Source organism: Amphiura filiformis, chromosome 1, assembly GCF_039555335.1.
Source record: "Amphiura filiformis chromosome 1, Afil_fr2py, whole genome shotgun sequence".
In the NCBI taxonomy this organism is placed as follows: Eukaryota; Metazoa; Echinodermata; class Ophiuroidea; order Amphilepidida; family Amphiuridae; genus Amphiura; species Amphiura filiformis.
Window position 1 is genome coordinate 96402454 of NC_092628.1, and position 17425 is coordinate 96419878.

The 17425-nt window shown below is 36.1% G+C and overlaps 1 protein-coding gene across 1 annotated transcript in view; it reads right to left on the minus strand.

Annotated features, from left to right (window-relative positions):
- Positions 1-2145: 2145 nt before the first annotated feature.
- Positions 2146-17425, minus strand: part of LOC140164722 (uncharacterized) — a 44112-nt gene continuing 28832 nt past the window's right edge. The window contains exons 8-19 of the mRNA XM_072188083.1: positions 17031-17386; positions 16369-16549; positions 15405-15584; positions 14366-14518; positions 12951-13132; positions 11809-11900; positions 11407-11501; positions 10144-10218; positions 7827-9411; positions 6963-7213; positions 5660-5760; positions 2146-4408 (exon numbers count right to left, since the gene is read on the minus strand). Of these exons, the coding sequence (XP_072044184.1) occupies positions 4271-4408; positions 5660-5760; positions 6963-7213; positions 7827-9411; positions 10144-10218; positions 11407-11501; positions 11809-11900; positions 12951-13132; positions 14366-14518; positions 15405-15584; positions 16369-16549; positions 17031-17386 (3389 nt within the window). The 3' untranslated portion in view covers positions 2146-4270. The remainder of the gene's footprint in view (positions 4409-5659; positions 5761-6962; positions 7214-7826; positions 9412-10143; positions 10219-11406; positions 11502-11808; positions 11901-12950; positions 13133-14365; positions 14519-15404; positions 15585-16368; positions 16550-17030; positions 17387-17425) is intronic.

A 17425-nucleotide genomic window follows, 5' to 3' on the forward strand; every position in this document is an offset into this window, starting at 1 on the left:
GGATACCATTGAGTAGGTTGACTTACTCAGCGTATCTCATACATGGTTTGGTTACAAACCTATTATCAAGCATATCCATCATCATATCGTGTATCTATTTCATTTATTTCAGGTTGGATCAATGACTTTCTGTGTTGGTCCTTCTGGATACCATTGAGTAGGTTGACTTACTCAGCGTATCTCATACATGGTCTGGTTATACAAACCTATTATCAAGCATATCCATCTTCATATCGTGTATCTATTTCATTTATTTCAGGTTGGATTAATGACTTTCTGTGTTGGTCCTTCTGGATACCATTGAGTAGGTTGACTTACTCAGCGTATCTCATACATGGTCTGGTTATACAAACATATTACCAAGCATATCCAACATCATACCATGCATCAGAAATGTCATACGTAAGTGTTGCGTGGTTGTAACCCGAGCTAGTCCTTTATTCTGGCACTGTGTAATGTCGGGAATGTCGAAAAATCAAAATTCCAGGGCAAAATGAATTGCTCTAAATTCCTATGATAAATTTTTAACATAATTGGATGAGGGACAAATCCAAATTCGATTAAAAATTCATGATCCAAAAGAGTAAAACTCAATTTATCTGAATTACATTTTAAAATCTTAAAGATGCAAATTCAGATTCATAAGATTTGATTTTTACTTAAATCATCGGGCCCCAAGTCCAATTTACCCCCACTTTCATTAAACATTTTGTGTTGCTTGTCAAATGTTTAACGTTCCTTTCCCCATGTTATCTTCTTCAAATTTCTAAACATAAGACCCGATTGATAGCCGACCTCATCAAAATGTAGATTTTTTTTATCGTTATCGAGGGAAAGCATATATTTTCTCATGTTTTATTTAGGTAGTATGAACAAAAGCATGGTAGTTTGGTTACCACCGCAGATGTTTTGTACAGATTGTGATACACATTTTTGCTTCTAGAATCCAAATTGCTAGAGCAATTTAATTCAAAACTTGGAATAAGAAGCTTTGGTTACTAGCAGAAATAAAACTGAACATGACAGACTAACAGAATAAACCATTTTTTGTTATTCCAGTGTTATATCTTTTGCGGCAGTTTGATGCTTTCTTATGCATCTGCAGCTTTACTCTCCATAGCCATCGAATATCCATGCACAGGATTGGAAAAACTGATGTTAAGAAAGAACAGTCAATGTACCAAAGAGGAAGGTAAACCCCATCAGAGGAACGGTGAAACAGTGGTATCATAAATATTGTTGATGCTGAATTTCTTATCAATAACATGCTGGACGCTTAATGTTGGAGGTAAAATTGGAGGCAAAACAATGGAAAATTTGGCTTGAGCTGGATTAAAAAAATATTATAGGTAGATTAATATTATTTTGATTCACAAAGTTGGAAAAATTCCTTATGATATGTGTTAATTCTGATCTGTAACTGCTGAACATTAAAATGTTTAGGGATCAGATAGCAACGTTTGTGCAGTATTTTTTGTGTGACATGAGAGCACATCAGACACACCAAATTGCATTCTGAATACAAGGAACGTCCTGATATCAAATATTTTTGATTTTTTGAAATTTGCGAAAGGGCAAATTATTATAAATTGATATTTTTGACATATAACATTCCTCAAAGTAATCTTTATAAATCAAATGATATCTACTTAGAATGTATATGTAGCTGGGAGTAACGACACTCATTTGAAAATTTTGACATTTTGTATTTTCCAAACATTATCTCTGACACAAATGAAATTAGTTTTCCCCATGAGGAACAATTTTCCAAATGTGTATGTAGGGTAACCATTTCAAGGATAGTGCCCTGGAAATGGATCGATGACATACCAAACTAGGTTTTCTCAACCCAATGGAAATATAATCCAACTTCCATCTATTCCTCAGATAACTCAAAGAACTATGATCGATAGTACATAAGATTCAGAAAAAATAGCACGTTTTGCCAGAAAAAACAATCCAATCCTAATTCTTTAGTTGGAACTAACTGGAACAAAATGCCAACAAAAGTCATATTTTTATATTTGGAAATTTTTTTATGAAAAAGGGGCAATTTCGCAGGTTTTCTTACAACTGTAATCTCAAAAACATTAGTACTGTATTTTTCTGGACTTCTGGAGTAGTAAATAACAAATCACACAACAATTAAGATATGTCATCGGTATCTGAGTAAAATTTTACTAACCCAACACCACAAGATTACACTTATTCTCAGTTCTTTGTAAAGCTTTTGATAAGAATGCACACTGTTAGTGACTTCAACATGTATGTATACGGGGCAACAGAAAGAACTTTATGAAAATATCACATTTAGAAATCTATTATACTATACATGATGTCCAGTTGTAAAAAATAGGTTAAGACATAATACACTTTTTGAACACAGCTTATCAAATATACAGCTTAATATAGTATAGCACTTATGAATAATTTAAAATTGCATTAAAATATTTGCATATAGAAGGAATGGTCAAAGTAAATGTGTAAACTCATAATACTGTTTCTATTTATACTAATGCTTTATATTACTCAAGTTTAGATTTAAACTTTTTATATACTAATGTTGCTGAAGGTAAATATTATACACATGTACATTGTACACAACTTGAAACAAACAGCGGGAATATTAATAGAGTAACGCTTGCTCGGGTGGTTTGACCCACTCTCCTTGATAACAAGTTAAAGGGCGAGATTTTTATATCATCAGTAAACTAGACTGTCTAATGTTTCTTGCAGATACAATCATTTGGCAAAAACATCTTACAATTTGTATTTTCTGGTTGTCAACAGCCAGAAATTAACAACATGGTGGCCTATTGGCATTGTAATACATTCATTTATGTGCAACCTGCTAATCAACTTAAATTTTGGAAATAGTATTTTTTGTGGCTATCTGATTGGGCCATTCCTTAAAAAGAGGGTGCTAGAATCATAAAATGCTCCTTTAATACAGCAGTCGTGATCAATCTATGGCTGCTTTGCTTAGAAAGTATAAAAATGCAAGGAAGTAGGCCAGTTACAATTTTATAGTACAAATGTAGCCAATCAGGAATTTTATAGTACAAATGTAGCAATCAGGAAACTACCCCAGCGACTCTCCTGTGATGTCATAACATCAAGTGTGTCACAATAGTTCATCACCTGATCAGTCAGCCTGATGATGCATTTTGGATGAGACGCGATACTGTCGCTATCAAAAATAGTAAGACCAGATGAACAGATTTGCTCTATTTACGAAAAATGCTCTTGCAAAAAGCGATCAAGTATAAATTTAGCACATTTAGTCTTATTTTTGCTCTTTTGAGACTTTTTTTACAAGAGATTTTGGAATGACATAGTGCACAATATTTGTTGGAATTGCTTTACATTATATAGTACAAGTTAAAAGTCATGTATGATATCTAGAGGAAAGACTCGCACGGTTGATAGTCTTAGGCACAAAATATATCATGTATTGTTTTTCAATGAAAAATATATATACTTTATTAAGAACCAAAATATTTCAACAAACAAATAAAGCTAATTAATGTGTCATGCCACTTATTACCAGCCTAGGTGGCAAAGGGTGGCACTTCAATATTGGAGCCTCATGTATGTTGGGCTGTTATGGCCCATGGCCTGTCACCCAAATTATTTGAATACCCTTCATTTCTCCTAGGACTTGGATCTGTCAACCATGTCAACCAAAGACCCATCTTTTTTCTCTCATTTACAAAATTTAATTTTGATCATCGGATCAGTTCTCGTTGTGACATTTTAGTCAAAATTTAGTTATTAATGGAATATGAAAATAAATGAATGTACACACTTTCAGATAATTTACAAGTCTTAGAAGCATTTAATTAAATTTTAATTATATAATTAAAACATTAAAAAACAATAAATAAGTATACAAATTGAAACACAAAAATGCTTCTTGTGTAAAACGCTTCTACAAATACGAAGATATATCATATCTGTACTAACACAATTTATTTTAAGTTTTACATTTTAGATTTATAAAACAAATGAACAATTTTGATATTCAGCTAAAACTGCTCAGTAAAATTAATCTAAAAATTCATGCTCATTGAATGAACCCTCCCTCCCCTTACAAACCTAATAACTCTTTTGGTCAAGTTTCCTGCTGTCTCTTAATTAAAGGCTGATGGTTATGCTGTGCCATTGTAAAAGCATATTGTAGAATACTTTACAACAGATACCCGCTGATGCTGATTATAGTTGTCAAACCTCTAGCAGTGAAGTCTTGGAAGAACAGAGCAGAGTAACTCTATTCATATGGGATGACCACAAATTCTATTTTAGGTTTGCTCTTGTCGTTGTATGACCTCCTAATGATATCCACAGCTTCTGGGTGAGTAGCAGAAGTTAGCGGGGTACCATCCACTTCAAGGACTTCAAACCCAGGCTGAAATAATACAAGATAATTGGAACAAAATGTCTTATTGCTATATTGTTTGAAACAAAATCAAAACTTTTAAGAAGGTACTACACTAACAGCAAGTACTAATATAAAGATTTTTGTAGGAGATAGTGTAGGTGTATGTTGTATATAAAACACATTACATAACTCTGTATATACAAAGATTCTTGTCATTTGATTGGTCAATTAATATTGTATTTTTGTTAAGTAGTTACCCGGAGTTGTTAGCTTTTGTATGACTATTGCACTATGTGCGAGTGCAGTTTTGATTTTCCACTGCATGGATGCGTCAGTGCGGGAATGAGACGTAGCATTAACTTCCACACAGGTGACCACATGAATAAAATATTTTCTTTCAAAACAAAGATATTTTAGATATTCTTCAATTATTATGTTGTCCTATAGTGAATTATGAAACTAATTGGAAGAAAACAAATTTGTGTTACAAGTTATATAAAATAAATATTTCGTGGTTTTTTTGTTTGTTCATGCAATATGGTAAAAATATTTGCATTCAGTGAAATATGCACAGTTCCATTCAATATTATACCTCATGAAAATATTCTTGCCATTGTACTTATAAACATTCAATATTTGTACACTATAATTGATTACCTCTGTTTTACACTGATGCTGCTTAAATAGAAAACATACGAAATAAGACCACCAAGACATAAGGCCACCAAATGAAACAAAGCAAGTGACAATTCTGGATTTAAAAGACTTCTGATTTATGCATTTTTTTCAGAAAGAACTAAAATTAGGATGACAAAAGAGCACTGATGAGGACCAATACACTATCAAAGTTACGTAATTAATCGGATTAATTACCATAGCAATAGGTGAAAACAATTTTGATCATATTGCACTGCACTACAAGCAGGTTACACTAATCACCTGTGTATGTGTGCAATCATAGATTGAATACAATAGTGGTCTTTTCAAAGATACTAATCTTGCAGATGCAAGTGATCAGCATGATATGGTTCAATGCAGAGGTACCATGTGAACGTATCTGTGCAGCGCGGTATATTCAAACAAAATTTTCACCTATTGCTATGGTAGTTAATCCGATTATTATGTAACTTCGCCAGCGTATAGCCGTGAATATTATTTAAGCTCAATAAAGCAATGGTGAAAACATGTAAAAAACTATGAGGATGTACAAAAATTTGCTTGTGAGAAACCGGGATAAGTGGATGGTAGTGGAATAAGGTTATATAAATGCGAACATACCTTAAGACTTCCATTGTCAGCAGCCGCTCCACCTGGGAATACTTTGTCAATTCTAACCATAGGATGACCCTGAATTTCTCTTCCACCTGCTATACTGATGCCTACAAATTATAAAAATGAAAGGACACTAATTAATGATGGAGATAATACAAACCCCATAGATAGGCTTAATTAGAGTATACTACAAACTACAAACAGCCCTTTGCAAACACAAACACAGCCCTTTCAGACACAAAATAATTGGGAAAAGGGTTTTCCAAGGATTGTCAAATTTGAGTTTAAACCACCTTTTAAGTGAGATTAAAGTCATATTGCAACTGGCATTGTAAGATATTAAGATAGTTTAGCCATAGACCCTGGAAGATATTTCCAGGGTCTATGGTTTAGCGTGCCAAATCTTTCTTGAGTAAAAATACAACCTTTCTTTTTTACTTTCCAATGGCTTGTAATTAAAAGCTTGAATTTTACATTTAATTTTGCAAACTTACATCTAAGGAACCATTCACAAACACTTGTAACAGGGGGGCCTGATACAAAAAGGGGGCCCTGAATTTTTTTATCTCTCTGAAGGGGGGCCTTTAAAAATATCACCTTAATTTTTCTCGTAGAACATGAGTTTACATTATTTTCAATGGGGCTGAAGTTAATTTTTCTTGGCCATCAAGGGGAGCCCTGAAAATAATTCCAAAAGAGGGCCCTGAAAAAAATATGTGAATTTTTCTTTTTCTATCAGGCCCCTTGTTACAAATGTTTGTGAACGGTCCCTAAGACAAAAGATCGCTGATGTTTAGTTTTCAAAGACTTACTTCTCCAAACAGCATCTTTCACACTTTTCAACATGTTCATAGAAACCTAATATTTGTAATGGTACTGAGTGCTGACCTCATGTTGATGTACCGAGTCCAATTTCCCTGCATTGCTACAAAATGTCCTGACATATTTCAAGCTTCACTGAATGCAGTTTTCATTGAAAAATCTCTAAACTCTAGTGTTTATATAATTAAAGTTTTTGGATACTTTGCCCAAAGAAATTCTGTGAAGATTATTGAGAAGAAAATTATTGAGCACAATTGTAGGACATGTGTTTGCATTATGTGTATATGACCTGTAAAAAAGACCTCAACATCACTGAATTTATGTTTTCCTGACTTTGAACTTCTGCCATATTCAAGGACTATGTCCGACACAGTGGAATCTTCCAGAGGCCTTAGTTTTATTTTACTGCACATCTCCACTTTTCTTTGGAATCTACTTATTTTGTGCCGACATTGCTTCCTTATCTCTACCTATGAAAAAAACTTACCTAAAGATGATCTGAATTTGGAGAGTTCAACAGTTATAGCTTTCACAGCTTTTCGTTCCATTCTAGGACTGTTACTAGGTGTGAGATCATCGGCTGGTCTCAATAAGTCCTCTTGAGCTCTCCTCTTGGCATGGGTGGTGATTTCTTTAAGAGGTGAAGGTTCATCCTCATCACTTGAGATAGAGATGTAGTCTGGTATACTTCGAATCTGAATCTTGGGGCCTCCTTCCTGCCTGTTAAAACTGTTCTTCCTGAAAGTGAAATGTTTAAAAAACATATTGAAACAAAAATGTATTGGATACATCTCTAAATTTTATTTATAAATGTTTGTGAGAATGTCATCAGGAAACTGTCTGCCTTGTAAGGTTTCACAAAACTTGTGCCCTCATTATTTTATTTGAAGTTTGTTTTTTAACATGCACGCAATGATTGCTGATATACTAATTATCATCTGAAATAGTTAAGTTTATATCAGGGTCTTTCATGTAATTTCATTTTGTAATTAAAAGGGCATTTCGTGATCCATAGCATCATCCCACCACTTGTCTCAAAAAAAGTTGAGATTTTTCCCATAATTCCCATTTTAATTCAAAGAGCTCTAGTATGGTCTGTACCTTAACTTTTTGTTTAGCCACTTTATTGTGGTAACTCTACAAATAAAAACTGCATGAATCTTTGCCTATTTGGCACTGATTAAACTATATGTGGTTCTAAAGTTTTCAGTGAAAGGCAAGCAATCTCATGCCATCCACCAAGCTTTGCTTTGTTCAAAGCTGACTGCCTTGTCCAATCAAAAAATAAAACAAATCTGGATGTAAGTTTATGTAACCTTAATATGGAACAGCATGTATTTTCTATACTTACAGAATTCCTCTCCTTGGTGGTGTAGGAGATGCACGATATTCTCCAAAAGAGACTCTTGAGCTACGCCTTGGTTTAGTCTCCTCCTCTTCTTCTTTAACCAATATCTTCTCCTCAAATTCTACTGTTAAAGTGTCTTGCCTCGATGCTGGTCTTCTTTTCTTGGTCTTATCCACTTCAGCATATATAGGTTCATTCTTGGTTGAATTAATGTTACTTTTAGTGGCATTTGGGGTGTTAAAAACTGGAGGCGCTGAGTAAGATCTTTCTGCAGATTCAGGTGATGGAGAGAGTTCGAAAGAAGTATCGGTGCTCTCTTCTTCTTCCTCTTTGATTAAATCATATGTGTATGTCTTTTTGTCATCATCACTATCATCCTCAGATGACTCGCTATCATCACTAAATTCAGGTAATGCAACGTCATCTCCAGAATCCTCTTCGTCCTCATCCGCACTGACACAAATACTAGGAACATTCTCAGAAGGAACATTTAACATTAAACTTCTCCTGGATGAAGTCTGAGGCACCACATTTGTTTTCTTAGCATTGATGCTGTTCTTATCAGCAATGTCCATATTGTTAAAATTGATCTCACTGTAGATATTTGAGTCTGAATTTGATGTGTTTTCATCACATGTCGTATTAAAGTTGTTATTAACGTTTTGCGCTATAAGTAAACTTTCTGGAGATAGCGGGGGTGGTGGAGGTGGTGACACAGGGGGAGGAGGTGGAGGGGAGGCTCTTACAGGAGAGGAGTTCCAGGAGGCATTCAATGATGGATGTGTTGCCATGGGAGGAGGTGGTGGGGAGAGTGATTCCAGAGGTGGAGGAGGGGGAAGTGGTGACACATCGACTGGGGGAGGGATTGGTTCAGGTGGGGGTGGAGGAGGTAAAGCATCTATAGCTTCTGGTGATATCGTTGGAGAGAAAGTAGAATCAGGTGGTGGGGGTGGGAGGGGAGAAGAGGGTAGAGGGGTTGATGTATTGAAATATGCAGGAGGTGATGTTGGTCTAGATGATATTGATGGTGGAAGAGGTGATTTTGTAGGGCTTGCTGCCACTACAGGTGATGAGGTTGTTGGATTATTAGGAGGAAGAGGAGGAAAACTATGAATACTGAGTGGTGGTGGTGATTTCAATGGAGAGTGGGGACGTGTGGAGGGTTTTGTTGGAGTTCGTGGTGGTGGAGGTGGTGGCGGTGAAGTTGGTTTTATTATGGATTTTACATGAGCAACTGCTCCCGGATGTCCATCTTTTGTCAAATTTCTTAGCATGGCTTCTCGACCTGTTGCATTATCACTATGTCTTCTAACTAGAGAACTTTTAGGCAAAGCCAAGTTATCAAGTCCATGTCTTCTCTCCCTGGGTCTACCACTCACAGTGTTGACTTTAACAGGAGATGACTTTAATGCTACCGGTATATGACCATATTCTTCCCCACTGCTTTTTGTTGTCTCTTCACTTTCTGCGTTCAATAGTTGTTTGACTTCTTCCTTTCGTTCTTTTTGAAGACGTTCTAATACATTTTTATGCCGCTCCTCCTTGACTTTTTCTTCTGGGTCTTGAAGGTGAAAATTACCTTGCTCATCTGCAGATCAATTTGAAAAAAAAGAACTTTGTGTTACATTTTCCACAATCAGATAATACAAATGAAATTAGTTATATGCTATACTTTGATTGGTGCTAACCAGGAAATGTTTGGTTGCTGATACTACCCCTCAGTGCATAATCAGCCCATTTTCTTTATTTCATTATACAATATTTTGCCAAGTTGGCTGTGAAGGTTTATTGTGGTATGTTTAGGGTGTGCACTTCATAGCTATAGTCCCTGCTTATTTTTGTTTAACAGATTATTGAATTGGGCCACAGTGGACAGTAACAATCAGTAAAGCACGCAAAGGTTGTATTTTTTCCCACTTTGATTGCAAGCTATTGCATTGACAAATGTCATGCCTGATGTTTTCTTCACCTTTGTTATAGGGTTAGGGTTAATGTTTGGGATATGGTTTGTAGATGGTTGGGTTAGGATTAACGTGTACAGTTAGGGTTAAGTGAATAGGCAGATCCGAGGATCCATGTTTTGCTAATTTTCCAATAAAAAAGTCTAAAAGTGGGAGAAAAATTGACAAAAGGGCCACTTTTTGGTGATAATGCATCCAAAAAGTCCAAAGGGCACTTTTTAGGGGTTAGGTTCACTTTTTTACAAAAATATGCACAAGAGCACTTTGAAGTCCCGCACCCCCCAAAATAAATCCTGTGTACAGACCTGTACATAAGGATGATAGGTGTTCAGTTATTTATTTCAAAACTGGTTCTTTACCTGGCCTGGAATCAAGTGGAATTTTCCTTCGTTGGCTTGGACTTCTTGCAAGAAAATCCCTTGGAGACTTATCACCTGTAAGTAACAATAGTCACAACTATCAATTACATGTGTTTTTTTTCCAAATAGCCATAACTATACTAAGTTGAAGTCAACAAGATGACATCAATCAGAGGATGTAAGAAGTGTCACAAATTGTGGTTCATTCTGCCAAAGAATGTCCAATTTGTCATTTCTTTATTTAAAGACTATTGGGGATGGCCTTTTTATCCTTTTATTGCGGTTATCATCCTGAATGAGAATTCCAAAAATGTTTATTTAAGGTACACTTTCGGTCCCCATGCACAACAACTCAATATGACAGGTTTCCCTCAGCATTGGACTATTCTAGTTGAAATACACACTCCCCCAGTGGAGGGATTATGAATTTGAAATATAACAGATAATTCAGCATCTCCCATTTGATACTCTCTCTAGTTGTGGAAGATACAGGTAACACCATGTACAGGGGGAGTATGCATTTAAAATAATTAGCCTTAGCCATTATTTCCATTTAAAAAACATACTCCCTCAGTGGACAAATCTCAAATCTTCCACAGTGGCATGGCAGGTTTCAAATGGAACAGCCCATTATGGGGCTAAACTTAATTATTCTAGACTCTCTTAAAGGAGGATTTTGTGATCCTAGCATCCTCTTTTTATGACATTTTTCAGTAGATATCCACGAAAAAAGCTTATTTCCAAAATTTCAGAAGATTCCGATTTTGCGTTTGCGAGTTATGCGTGATTATGTGTATTACACTGCTCCATAGACAATGTGTTGTAATTTCGTTCTGGTGCACCAGAACGAAATTCAAATTTGGCGATATTTTTGCTAGACGAATTAATCTGCAAGAAATATTTGGTACATAAACATTATGTAGCCAGAGGTATCCAGTGGTGTAAAAATCTCAACTTTTTTTGGGAAAAGTGGGGGGATGAGGCTGTGGATCACGAAATGCCCGCCCCTTTAAGAAATTTCAATTGAATGAGCAAAGCCTGACATAGCGTTTATGTGCGATGTACGCCACTGTGTGTGACAGCGCATATGCAACACAGAAGTAAATTGGTTAGTATTGTATCCAAGGTAGTGCGTTCCTGTTGTAGTTTGACATACGTGATATTCGATCGTGGCTTGATCGTGTACAGCTGTTGAAAGCCGTGTTCATTAAATTGAAATTCCCACAGTTCAACCTGTGTGGAATTAATAGGAATGCATCTTACCTTGTGTGCCGGCTTGCATCTTCTCATGGGCTTCCATTTCCCTTCTAGATACCATGCTATCAAACCGGCCAACATCCGTTGCAGATATCACACCCCTAAATATGAAAGTTTTAAAAATATAGTTTCAATTGCACACCCTAATACAACAACAACTCAGTGCGATTTTGGATCTATAATACAAAGGTGTAAGGTTTTCCTTATTGTTATATCAGTGAAGTTTGCTTGCTTGAAATTTTGTTTTTGATGATTTTTAAAAAATAGGTAATATACGTTGTTGAGGACAACCAAATAATTTATTTGTTAAGTCTCAAGTTCAGAGTGACTAGTGAATGGTAAACCAATACATATCTTTATTCAATGTAAAACTTGTTGAGATTTGCAACTTCTCCTTTGAATCCTTACCTTATTTCTCTCAGGAGCAGCATCTTCTCTGGTTTGTCAAGTATAGCCAACAAAGGCTCAACCAGCCTCTCAACATCACCTCCTTTGTGATACTGTCAAAATATCATACACAAGTTAATCAAATCAATGTGAATTACAATCCAACTCGTGGGATAATGAAGATGCATGCATTTAGTATATAAATACCCTAAAAATTGTATACATGCATATATGCCTATTAATGAGTTGCCCGGACAAGAATGAATTTTATGGTAGTTTATGTAACTTTATCATTTTTTTTTCTTTGTTATGGATATTTGTAAATTAAAAGGAAATTTTTTTTTTAAAGTGTAACAAAATACCCTAAAAATCTGTTCTTTTCTGAGAAACTCGTTAATAAGCACATTGGCTTATTATATGACTTTTTATGGTGTGATGCCGCCTGTGAGTCTGAGTCAACAAGAACTTGCCTCTAAAGCAATGCCAGGCGGCGGATGACATGATCGCGCCGGCAACTCGTGAAACCGCCCGGCCGTATGGCATTTTCCATATACTCGGTTAGTTTTGTGGGGTTCATTATCGAACCCCAACGGTTTTAGCTTGTATTTATATTATTTATCAACATAGGCCTATTTGTTTGTGATATTTCAAGCGATTTAAAATTTCAAAATAATCCCATTCAATTACACGGTTGACGATGAAAATTTACTGAATTTAGGGACTGCATGTCATACACCACCTGAGCAATGCCTCATTTTCAGCATTGGAAAAAGTTGTTTTTGACACCAACTTTTTCTGGTTTTTTTAAAAAGCTGGATTTAAATGGGATTCACCACCATTATTAATTTATAATGGGTTTGGTCCAAAAGAAAGCTCATTTTTTATGTAACTTCTCAGAAATGAAAAGATGGGACAGGTAGTTCATACAACTAGCCTGTCCAACTGTCTGTACTTTGGATCAGTAGTGACATCAATGCCTTTTTGTGGATGAACTGCAAGTATGCCGACAACCACTCTTGCATGCGTGTATGTACGCTCTGCGCGATTAACTTTACATGCGCAATTTGATACTGTGTCCAGGGACATACGCACCTGTCACTACCAAACTTGAGGGGAACCAATGTTTAGTTTGACTTTTACTGAAATTCATACACTACACTCACCCTCTTTATGTGTCTTCTTATTGCTTTGATTTCATCATTACTGAGTAGCTCCTTGGCTCTCTCAGCAAGCAAAGTCATTCCAGAGACATCAACAGCTGTGCTAGAATGCATGATCTGTGTCCCAGCTCCTTGGATGAACACACCACGCTGCTTACCCACACTGCCTTGCGTTGATGCTATACCTAAGGGATGAACATTCAATATAGACCATATAGGTAAAGCCATGGAAGGGACATCGGTTACACAAGAAAGAATGAATTTGTACACTAGATGACAAAATGGGGATGTATCATACTCCCCTGGTCGCAGCTCTGCTTCAAGAGTGTTGCTACTTGATATTAAAGCCATATTATAACATTTCTGTAAAAATAGATTAGTATTTATTTTCCATAAAATGTTAGCTTTTACTGTCAGATATGTCCCCTTTTAATTTTGAGCCGAACAAGTGAGGTAAAGCATAGAAAATTGGAATTTACTACTAACGCCCATGCATGTTACCCCCGCGGTTGTAATATGGTACAATCCTCGGTGTGTGTGTATGTGTATCCCATGACGCCGTGTAATGTACTGTGCATACGTGTTCGACTAATATTTCCATCGTAATAATAAAGCCGGTTCCATTGTTTTATTCAAAATCTCGAATTTTGACAAAACTACAGCACCTAAAGTCTTGATTTTTGCAGAGTATCTTTATTGACTAAAGTACGTTACAATCGTGTAAAAACAAGAATTTTGAGGGCGTTCTCCTCAGCAAATGTTATAATATGGCTTTAATTGTCTTACAGTCTATTCTGCATTTTTGTTTTTCAGCTGTACAACCTCAGTATTTCTATATTTGAGAGCAATACGATTGTATGAAAAGCTTTTTTCTGAATAAAAATAACTTGCATTATTTTCTTCTCTTAATATGTTGGAATCTTGTTTAAAGATTTTTGCACTAGAAAGTTAAAAAATTTTTTTAAACATTTTAATATCCAAATTCACCCCACCCCCCATTTTTTTCCTTTACTATCTTGATCATCGGACCCTCATGGACAGTGACTTAGCTGGCCATCACTTTGGACAGGCAGTTTGTTCCTGGGACAGGCTAGATCAAGGCCTTTTAGCTGAATTCTAATAAATCAAAGCTATAGCTATATACATATTTATATCTCAAACCAGTATCTCACCCAGACACCAGGAATGAATCATCTCGTGCAAGTCTATGGAGACTAGTCATGGTTTTTGCCCATCATCTCAAACAATTGATATATCAGTTGGTTCCTTTTGCCATGGTGGCAGTATATCTATCTAAACTGAGCCCCCAGAAGGTGCAGAGGTCCAACTTGTGTTTTCAGAGTCAACATTTGATGCAGATCTTTTGAAGATGAAAACAGTCTAGTTATCTCTACTGCATTCTTATCACAATAACTTACTTGATGCTTCACCAATGCTTCCCCTTTGTGAGCTCCCTCCACTATGACTAGAACCTGTCCTGCTTGCTTCATCATCATCAATCAGATCATTGGATTTACTTTTTCTCAATGCAGATAGCACACTATGCTTTTTGGTGACCCCCGTTGCATGATCTAGTTAAGAAAAGAAGTGTGAAAACGAATGAAAGCCTATCAGGGTGTGACAAATAGGCCTATTTAATAGGTCCTACTACTGGATCCTAATGAATGCCTATCAAGGTGTGACAAGTAGGCCTATTTAATATGTCCTACTACTGGATCCTAATGAATGCCTATCAGGGTGTGACAAGTAGGCCTACCGCCTAATTATTAAGTCCTACTACCGGATCCCATGCACCCTCGGACATGGAGACATCATACTCGCTCGAGGGCATAAACAATGATCATGCCCTCAATTCTAGTAATGAACCCTGTTCATACATTCCAACATTCTGTGATTGTATTTCATCAAATAATAACAAAAATAGGATGTAACAGGGATCTCTTAAAACTGATTATCTGTATTTTTTTATACTGAAATTGCTAAAACAACTGGGCCTTAATGATGTTTATGCTCTACTCTTGCCACTATGGTCTGTCTCGTCTCAAGTTGTGAGTAATGCCCATGTTGGATTTGGCAGTGGCAGATTCAAATTGGTGCATTTACGCGCTTGCATCACCAGCGTACAACAAATCGCCTTTCTACGCATGTGTATATGCCCCGTAGGATCAGGCTAGCATCTGCCTCTTCAAAATCCAACAAGGCGTTACTCTCAACCTGAAACAAGACAGACTATAGATAAACTTATAGATAACTTGTGTGAACTTATCTTCATCATGCATTATGCATGTGATCTATTCAAATTTTTGGTCAAAACATTGATTTTGCCATTTATGCCAGCTGACTCTGTTTGTTATATATGTTCATATCAAGGAAAAATGCTCAAAATGTTTTGGTTAATCATCAAATCCACCCAAACTTGCAAAACCTTGCATTTTATATTGTTTTCCTACCCCTTACCTCTCGTTCTTGTCTTCTTCTCCCTTTTCCTTTCCTTTGTCTTATCCTTTCCAATAGCACTTTCTTTATCTTTGTGTTTCACTTTAATTCCAAATAAGATTTCTCTAAAGGTTCTATTTCTCTGCACTTTTGTTGTCTTCTTTGGTTTCTGATCATCGTCAAACAATGGCATTGGTTTTTCTATGAAAAAAGAGAGCAACATAACTATCAGTACATAACCCTCTAAGTCATTTTATATTTTACATTACAAAGCACAGAGTATAAAGGAATATACAGGAATTATAAATGGTACGGAAATGGAATAATATAACTTGGACTGTTGTAAACAAATTTTGATACACAAAGGAACAACCTGGGAAATGATATGAGGATTTGTTTTTGCAGGTCAAAAAATTAGTCTTTACAAACTTGAATCCTTAAACTTAATTAAGAGTGGCTATTTAATGGTCATTAGGCAAAAAAAAAAGGTTTGTCTCAAAGCTCGCGCGCGCATTTGTAAAATCGTGAGATTTGGAAAAAAAGAAATGCGGAATTTTTTTATTTCAATTTTTTTTTTTTTTTAGTTTTTCCAGAAAAATTCGGCGAAACTCAAGATTTTTTTCTCCAAATACCATGGAAAAAGTTGGGAATTAAAAAAAAAAAAAATCGCATTTGTTGTCAAACCACTCGTGAGCTTTGAGACAAAACATTATTTTTATTTGGCCTTATATACAATTAATCTCATACTTTCAACATAAAGGAAAATATGTAAGAGAGAAAACACAATATGCTTGACTTTTTTGAACCATTAAGAATTCCAATTTTTGGGGAAAGTATGGGAGAGAATCAGAATCTATAGATCAATTTCAATTGGTCTAAAAGCCATTGAAAGCTGTCAGTCTAATTTAACTTCAACATTTTGTCATCTCAGGCTATTTTGTGATAAAGTTTTCATTTTAAACAAGAAAAACACTTTGTAGCTTACCTCCAGGTAATTTCACACTCATTGACCTGCCAAGCTTTGATCTGGCTCTCTTTGGACTTGTTAAAGCAGTCGTTCCCATTACTGTCTTAGGCTCTATCTTAGGACTTGGTGGTCTGTCTATCACTGGTGATGTTCTCCCATCTACTGTGGGTACTGGTGGTGGAGAAGGCACTTCTAAAGTCTGAAATATGAACAATATCATGTATATACAGATTATTAAAAATAGGGTTTTGGTAAAATGCAGGAAACAGAAGGATGTAACATGGTCCTGAACATGCTGAGGGTGGGGATATCATGAAGAAGATGCCTGGTGTAAATTTCTGACTGTAGGTGATGTCAATAGTAAGAGCAAGCGCAAAGGGCCAAGAACCGTGCCCTGGTGATGTGGAGCACTGGTCATTGATTACCACAGCCTGTATTCTTTTTGATAAGAAGGCATTGATGGAGTTGGCTGTCTTCCCGGGCTGTCTTGCCCATGCCATAATGGTGTAGTTTAAGCTTGTGCTGGACATACAACAAAGCAATGTCAGTTTGCCCAGTCTTCCAGATCAAGAATCACAGCTCAAAATTTGACATAAGTTGTACAATTTCTTATGAAAGTGTTTAACATACTGGGGTTAAGGAATTATGTCCTGATGGATGAGTTAGAGATGTCATCTCACCTGAATAGCAATGCTGGCCTGACTTGGTGGTCTTGGAGACACTGGTGGAGACACTTCTGGTATTGGTGACAATGGTGAGCCAAAATCTACTGAATCCTCTCCACCCCTGTATTTGCTCTCATTTGGTTCAGTCTGAATGATCTGCTCTGGTTTTTCTATCATCTTGGGGACTGTTCCATTTGGAGGTTGGGTAGTTATTGGAGGTTTGGATTTCAGAGAAGGTGGGACTGGAGGTTTAGATTCTACTATATTGAGAGACATAGGTTTGATTTCAGCAGTGGGTTGTTTGGGTTTAGATTCGTTGAATGGTTTCAAAAGTTTGGGTTCTGTTACTGGTAAATGTACACTCGATGGTCCTGGAGAAATAATAACAAGAACGATTAAGATTTAGTTCT